Source organism: Anarrhichthys ocellatus, unplaced genomic scaffold (assembly GCF_004355925.1).
Source record: "Anarrhichthys ocellatus isolate YVR2014 unplaced genomic scaffold, GSC_Weel_1.0 scaffold226, whole genome shotgun sequence".
Lineage (NCBI taxonomy): Eukaryota > Metazoa > Chordata > Actinopteri > Perciformes > Anarhichadidae > Anarrhichthys > Anarrhichthys ocellatus.
The window spans coordinates 121,359-129,721 of NW_022280256.1; the positions used below are offsets into that span (position 1 = coordinate 121,359).

At 48.4% G+C, this 8,363-nt stretch overlaps 1 protein-coding gene across 1 annotated transcript in view; it reads left to right on the top strand.

Annotated features, from left to right (window-relative positions):
• The window catches only part of LOC116400968 (platelet-derived growth factor receptor beta-like), a 24,719-nt gene that overhangs the window by 1,586 nt on the left and 14,770 nt on the right, over window positions 1-8,363 (top strand). Inside the window, 4 exon segments of the mRNA XM_031879096.1 lie at window positions 1,070-1,135; window positions 1,219-1,313; window positions 1,550-1,745; window positions 1,980-2,240. Of these exon segments, the coding sequence (XP_031734956.1) occupies window positions 1,081-1,135; window positions 1,219-1,313; window positions 1,550-1,745; window positions 1,980-2,240 (607 nt within the window). The 5' untranslated portion in view covers window positions 1,070-1,080.

Genomic DNA, 8,363 nt, shown 5'->3' on the forward strand with positions numbered 1-8,363 from the left:
GTGTAGTTCAGATGAAACATCTGGTGATGTGTAGTTCAGATGAAACATCTGGTAAAGTGTAGTTCAGATGAAACACCTGGTGATGTGTAGTTCAGGTGAAAGTGATGTGTAGGTTTAGGGTTTTGTTCTTACTCAGATCATCATTGTTATGCAGTTTCTTCTTATCTGCACGTTACCTGTTACCTGTTTCCTGTTTCATGTTACCTGCATGTTACCTGTTACCTGTTACCTTTTACCGTTCTGCAGGACCTTCTGCCTTTTGGAATCTTGATTTCTTTAATCTTTTGAAAATAAATCACAGAATTCTTCCTGCTGCCTCACCTGTCTGTCTCATGAGACATGTGAAGTGAGATCTCTGTGACTACATCCCAACATTGTATACCAGTGACATCATCAGTGGCATCACTGTGGTCCTGCAGGACTAAAATCAGGCCAGATTTAACTGAACTGAAGCCACTTTGGCTGTGATTGGCTGAAAACTGCTGGAACGCTTCCCACCTCTTCTACCCACAGGAAATACTTCTCTGTTTATTTTCTTTTTCGGTGGTCGACTCACATTCCTCACACACACACACACACACACACACACCCACACCCACACACACTCACACACACACACACACACACACACACACACAGTCACACACACAGGTCTGTTATAACCATCAGACTGAAATTGTTTAACAGTCTGTTTGTTTCTGTGACGTTAAACCGACTGCAGACGGATTTCAGAATAAAAGACCTTCAGTGAATCTGAAACTTTCTGTAGTTGTTGCTTTAATAACAGTCACATATAAACTGACTTTAAATTAAAACATTACCCATAATTCTCGGCCTGGTAAACAGACCTCATCTGTCATCACTTCATCAGAAGTTATTTAAATAAAGATTTTAATCCTCACTGATCCACAATTATTAGTGTTTAGACTTTCATAAACATTTTCACTGGAGTCAAAAAACACATGTGTTAAAGGGGCGGTTTAACAGCAATCTAACAGCGCCATAAACTACATTTATATAAGCTCAGATGAGACTTTTATTTTGAAATCTCTCCTGTGTTGTTGGTCAGGATCAGCGGACATGAAGCCTCCCAGAGCACCAACAGGACATCTCAACCTGCTGCACTTCCTGTTGGGTGGGTAACATGTTACCTTTACAGGTGGACTGATGTGGGTGCCTGTCTGTCTGTCTGACGCCTGTCTGACTGTCTGTCTGTAGGTGTGTTCCTGATTGTTTATGAAGGGGGCGTCGGCCTGGAGCTGCAGCCATCAACCAATCAAGTTCTGCTCAACTCAACCTCCAACTTCACTGTGGTCAGTAAACACCTGTCTGTCTCTACAGGTGTGTTTAGGTTGGAATAGGTTACCTGTCTGTCTCTGCATGTGTTTAGGATGGGGTAAGGTACAGTACCTGTCTCTCTCTACAGGAGTGTTTGGGGTGGAGTAAGTTACCTGTATGTCTCTGCATGTGTGTTTAGAGTGGAGTAGGTTACTTGTCTGTCTCTACAGGTGTGTTTAGGGTGGAGTAAGGTACCTGTCTTTCTCCACAGGTGTGTTCGGGGTGGAGTCATGTGACGTGGCGGCTACCTCACGACTCTCAGGTGGACGGAGTTGTTATTGAGAACCAGGGGTCCAGCAGCGTCCTGCAGCTCTTTAACGCCACCTGGAGGAATTCTGGGAGATACACCTGTGAGGAGGTGTCGTCCTATCAGAGCAGAGCATTGGACATATTCATACCTGGTCAGGGTGAATATGACATTTATAACATTTACAACGGAGGGATCATGGCCATCCTACCTGTGTACCTCCTGATCCTACCTGTGTACCTCCTGACTCTACCTGTGTACCTCCCGATCCTACCTGTGTACCTCCCGATCCTACCTGTGTTTCTCCCGATCCTACCTGTGTACCTACCGATCCTACCTGTGTACCTCCTGATCCGACTTGTGTACCTATTGACTCTACCTTCTCCCCCCTCAGGTCCGGAGGAATGGTTCGTTCCACTGGGTCCAGGTGTGGTGATGAAGGAGGCGGAGGAAGATACTATCCCCTGCGTGGTGTCCGACCCGCGACTCAACATCTCGCTGTACGAACGTCCCGGCAGGACGCCGGTTACAGTGACGACGTATGAGCCGGGCCGTGGCTTCACTGGACGTCTGAACGACTCGTCGTACGTCTGCTCGGCCACCCGTGGAGACGAAGAGCGAGAGTCTCAGGTGTACTACGTGTTCAGCATCGTAGGTGAGCTCATCGAATTAAGATTAATAGAGATTATATTATTATAGATTATATTGTTCCATCCATCCATCCATTTTCCACCGCTTATCCGGGGTCGGGTCGCGGTGGCAGCAGGCCAAGCAGGCCGACCCAGACCTCCCTCTCACCGGCAACATTCTGGGGGATCCCGAGGCGTTCCCAGGCCAGCTGGGAGATGTAATCTCTCCAGCGTGTTCTGGGTCTTCCCCGGGGTCTCTTCCCAGTTGGACATGCCTGGAAAACCTCCAGTGGGAGGCGTCCAGGAGGCATCCTACTTAGATGCCCGAACCACCTCAGCTGACTCCTTTCGACACTAAGGAGTAGCAGCTCGACTCCAAGTTCCCTCCTGATGACCGAGCTCCTTACCCTATCTCTAAGGCTGAGCCCGGCCACCCTACGGAGGAAACTCATTTCGGCCGCTTGTAGCTGCAACCTTGTCCTTTCGGTCACAACCCAGAGTTCGTGACCATAGGTGAGGGTAGGAACGTAGACCGAGTGGTAAATTGAGAGCTTTGCCTTCCGGCTCAGCTCCCTCTTCACCAAGACGGTCCGGTGCAGCACCTGCTTTACTGCTGCAGCCGCACCGATCCGCCTGTCGATCTCCCGCTCCATCTTACCCTCACTCGTGAACAAGACCCCGAGATACTTAAACTCCTTCGCTCGAGGTCGGCACTCCGTCCCCACCTGGAGGGAGCAATCCACTGGTTTCCGGCAGAGAACCATGGCCTCAGATTTGGAGGTGCTAACTCTCATCCCCGCCGCTTCACACTTGGCTGCAAACCGCCCCAGTGAATGCTGGAGGTCATGATCCGAGGAGGCTAACAGGACCACATCATCTGCAAATAGCAGAGAGGCGATCTCGAGACCCCCGAAACTGAAGTTCTCCACCCCCAGGCTGCGCCTAGATATCCTGTCCATGAAAATCACGAACAGGACCGGTGACAAAGGGCAGCCCTGGCGGAGGCCAACACCCACTGGGAACGTGTCTGACTTATTGCCGAGAATGCGGACACAGCTCCTACTGCAGTCGTACAGAGACCGGATGGCCCGTTGTAACAGGTCCGGCACCCCATACTCCCGCAGCACCCCCCAAAAGACCCCCCGAGGGACCCGGTCGAAAGCCTTCTCCAAGTCCACAAAGCACATGTAGACTGGTTGGGCAAACTCCCAGAGCCCCTCCAGTAATCTTGCGAGGGTAAAGAGCTGGTCCACTGACCACCGCAGCTGCAGCCCTTCTGGCCTGCTGGTACCTGTCAGCTGCTTCAGGAGACCCCTGGGCCAACCAGGCCTTGAAGGTCTCCTTCTTCAGCTTGACGGCTTCCCTCACCTCCGGTGTCCACCACCGGGTTCTCGGGTTGCCGCCACGACAGGCACCGATGACCTTCCGGCCACAGCTCCTAGCGGCCGCGTCCACAATAGAGGCTTTGAACATGGTCCACTCGGATTCCGTGTCCCCAACCCCCCTCGGGATGTGTGAGAAGTTCTTCCGGAGGTGGGAGTTAAAGACCTCCTGGACAGGGTCCTCCGCCAGACGTTCCCAGTTTACCCTCACTACACGTTTGGGTTTGCGGGTCTTTCCAACCGGTTCCCCTGCCATCTGATCCAACTCACCACCAGGTGGTGATCAGTTGACAGCTCTGCTCCTCTCTTCACCCGAGTGTCCAAGACATACGGCCGCAAATCAAATGATACGATTACAAAGTCGATCATTGATCTCCGGCCTAAGGTGTTCTGGTACCAGGTACACTTATGAGCCACCTTATGTTCGAACATAGTATTCGTTATGACCAAACCGTGGCAAGCACAGAAGTCCAATAACGAAACACCATTCGGGTTCAGATCGGGCAAGCCGTTCGTCCCAATCACACCCCGCCAGGTTTCTCCGTCATTGCCCACGTGAGCGTTGAAGTCCCCCAGTAGAACTATGGAGTCGGTAGGCGACGCCCTTTCCAGGACCCCTCCCACCGACTCCAAGAAGGCCGGATACTCCGAACTGCTGTTTGGTGCATAAGCACAAACCACAGTCAGAGCCTTGCTCCCCGCAACCCATAGGCGCATGGAGGCGACCCTCTCGCTCTCCGGGGAGAACTCCAACACAGCGGCGCTCAGCTGGGGGCTCGTGAGTATCCCCACTCCCGCCCGGCGCCTCTCACCCTGGGCAACTCCGGAAAAGGACAAAGTCCAACCCTTCTCCAGGAGCTTGGTTCCAGAGCCAACACTGTGTGTGGAGGTGAGTCCAACTATTTCTAGCTGGTATCGCTCCACCTCCTGCACCAGCTCCGGCTCTTTCCCCACTAGCGAGGTGACGTTCCACGTCCCTAGAGCTAGTCTATGCCGCCGGCGATCGGCATGCCCGGGCCTCCCGCCCGACCCGCCGCCTGGTCTGCATAGCACCCGACCCCGATGCTTGTCCCTGCGGGTGGTGGGTCCACAGGGTGGCTGCTCCATGGTGTTTATTCGGGCTGAGCCCGACCAGGCCCCATGGGCAAAGGCCCGGCCACCAGACGCTCGCCTACGAGCTCCCCTCCTGGGTCTGGCTCTGGGAGGGTTCCCCGGTTTCCCTGGTCCGGGCGAGGTGGCTATAGTCCGTGGGCTAACTATCATAGGGGTCGTTTTGAACCGCTCTTAGTCTGGGCTCTCCCCTGAAACCTGTTTGCCTTGGGAGACCCTACCAGGGGCTTATGCCCCGGACAACATAGCTCCCAGGATCACTGAGCCACTCAAACTCCTCCACCACGATAAGGTGGCGATTCGCGAAGGATTATATTGTTATAGATTATATTATTCAGTGTGGCTTTGTAGCACAAAGGCCGTAAAACTGCTTCTGCAAAAGCACACTGACCTTATTCTCCATCTTCCACCTAAAAGTTTGGCGCGCTTCTCCTCACACAGCGTTCCCAACACCTGTGCAAAAAATACATCAAAACATGCGGCCAGGGCCCCGTTCCTCGTACATGGTTCAACTAAGTTGATCAAATGTCCTATTAGCCAGCCTAAATTAACGAAATGATTGATGTCAGACTATCTCGGTTTCTCCAAGGCTGATCCTCTCAAACACTCTCGTTAATTGGAACCAGACGATCAGGATCAGGATAATTGCGTGTGCCCGTCCTGCTTCAAAAGGGGGAAGCGTCGATCACCGAAACCATGATTTTCTAACAGTACAATGTTAAATAAACTCAAAGAAAGAGCCTCTTTTTACTCCGCTGACGAGCAGGAGATGATCATGAACGCATATGAGGTATTCAAGACCGTAATCACGGCAAAGTCTAACACTGCCACCACTGCGAGGGCTAGACAAGAAGCATGACAAAATATCACAGACAAGTTAAATGCGTAAGTGTTGTAAATGTATTGGCTCATTTTAAGTGCCTCATCACCCCAATCAATCAGATGATATGTCTTTAAATGTGCCTGCTGGCAGTAGGCTTAATGGAATGCATTATCCAATGAGATCTATAACGAAAATAATGATCTCAACTCTTTCAGACTAAGTAGATAAAACAAGCCCAAAGAGTATCTAACTGATACTCATTAATATTTGGATATATGTACTGTATGCCCTTATGTATCATGTACTATATATGTGTATATACATGTATGTGTAGATTACCATATAGAACTAGCAGTTTGAATGTGTGCGAATCTGTGTATGGGCGGATCAGTGTGTATGTGTGTATGTATGTATTATTCATAATCAGAAATTCAATCAATTGAAGCAGTGAAGATAAATAGTGTGTGATTCTCTCTATTCTTATCATGAGTCCACCTTCATCATGTTCTACAGTAATGATATGCTGGTGTACTAATAACACTGTCATATCATTATGAGTGCTTTAACCCTCATGTATGCAACACAGCCATCAAGAGGACATGGGAGCAAGTAAACACTAACACACACACATTACTCAGAATGCTGAGTCAGTACAATATGTGCCATGGTGATGTAATGAACACATCCATAAGTTTATTAAGCGCCTAATAAACTTTACCAACAGCACGGCATGCAGCGGCTTTCCCCATGTTCTCCTCATGGCCGACACTGTACAACAATGTACCACTCGCAGAACAGCTCAAGGCTGCATCCAGTGTGTGAGACATCAGTGCTCGGCTGCAGCGTGTGGTGTTCAATGTATGCTCCAGAAGGTCTGTAAATAAATGATTCCTTGTGGGCAGAATGGATAGCGCTTGTATCATGTGTCATCATGATCAGCGCTTGTGTCATCATGATGTGATAACGGATCTTGGCGATGTGGAAGAACTCTCTCCCTATAAAATGCTAATCTAACTGATATCGCTCCTTCATCAGTGGGATCTCTGAGGAAGGGAGCTGTACATTAATGCAATAGAGGCTTCTTAGTTTGCTCAGCTGGTTTTAATGGATCACCGTGTGTCTCACTTTACATGCATTTCCGGAACTCCCGTATAACCCCAGGTATATGCGCAAGCGCATTAGACTACCGTATATGACAGGAGCTGCCATGTTTTCCGGGGGAGTGGCAGCTTATCCAGCTACCCTCACTTAGCCTGGAGCAGGTTCAAGCTTATGGATGTGTTGCCATGGTGATTTTGCCAAACTTGCTTCGTGGAACCGAAAAGCCTGATCTACGTCATCTTATCCTGAAAAGTATCCGGCTAACTCAGTTAGCCACGTACGAGGAACAGGGCCCTGATCGAGAATCGTGTGCTATGACTTTTCTCAGAGATTCGCCCAGCTGTTTCCTCTAAAAACGCAAAAAACGGAGCAAAATTGCTCCATTCACTTGAATGGGGTTTCGGCGTGAAGAGAGCAAAAAAAACCACTTAACTTTGGGCCCATATTGAATAGCCATACATTACCGTAGAAAAATGATTCTTTTTTCGTTTAAAACGTAGACAAAACGCTGGACTTTATTGAGCTAAATGGACATTTTGATAGTTAGCATAGTTTTTATGAAGTCACAGTTTCAGGAAAATTTTGGGTCTGTTTGAGATTTTATAATGGGTGTGTATTGCATGGAATGTTCAGCGCTAGAGTGATAACATCACGGTCAGAGTGGAGCAGAGCAGGAAAATATTCTGTGATTTTTCCAAAGAAATTGCTTCCAGTCCCACAATTTTTACTCTTTGTACACCATTTGGTCAAAAAGCTTGGAAATCAAGTGTCTGTGGAATCCAACAGATTTACACATTTGGCTCAAAGAGCCGCAGAGTGACATGAACTCCAACCAACTGCTCCATTAGACTCCATGTTAAATCTCACCACTGATCTCTCAAAGAAAGCAGACGGTACCAGTTGTGTATATTGCTCTGGAGCTCACATTATTAACACCACAAACATAAAAAACACATTAGCTTGTTCGGCAGAGTCTTATCTTTCTCATGGCAACCAGTGACACACATGCACCCAAGCACACACACAAGACTTGGAGATATTCACGCATTCAGTCACATTATGATTGTGTCTCCTCTCCCCCTCTCTCACCCACCCAGTCCCACCCTTTCAAAATAAAAGCCACATGGAGTAACTGTATCTTAACATTAAGTTCAGAATGAGGTTCATGTTCAGAAATGTTAAGTTCAAGTCTTTCCATCACAAATATAGAAATGTAATTTCCAAAGGTACAGTATATATCTCAAATACAGATGTGTATCTCATTTCAAAAGGCATGTCATTTGCCCCAATCACCGTGGTAACCAGTGACACACACGTTGTCAACTATGTGTTTCTATGAAGCAACATCTGCTCTCAAGTTCAAGACTGTCCGTCAGGAATACAAGGTTCAATCCAAGAGTATGAATGAAATGAAGTATGAAAAGCGATACCTCCATTGAACCTCAACGATACTACTGGTAGTATAGGCGTGTGTATATATATTGCGACGTCTTCGGGCAGTAGAAGCCACACTGTCAAAATGTCTTGCGGAATTTTCTAGTTACAGATTAAGATAAATATAGATTATATTATTATAGTCTCTCTATCTTTCTCTCACCACCTGTCTGTCTCTCTTCGTTATTCTCACGACATGTCTCTCACCACCTTTCTGTCTCTCTATGTTTCTCTCACGACATGTCTCTCACCACCCGTCTGTCTCTCTATGTTTCTCTCACTACATGTCTCTCACCACC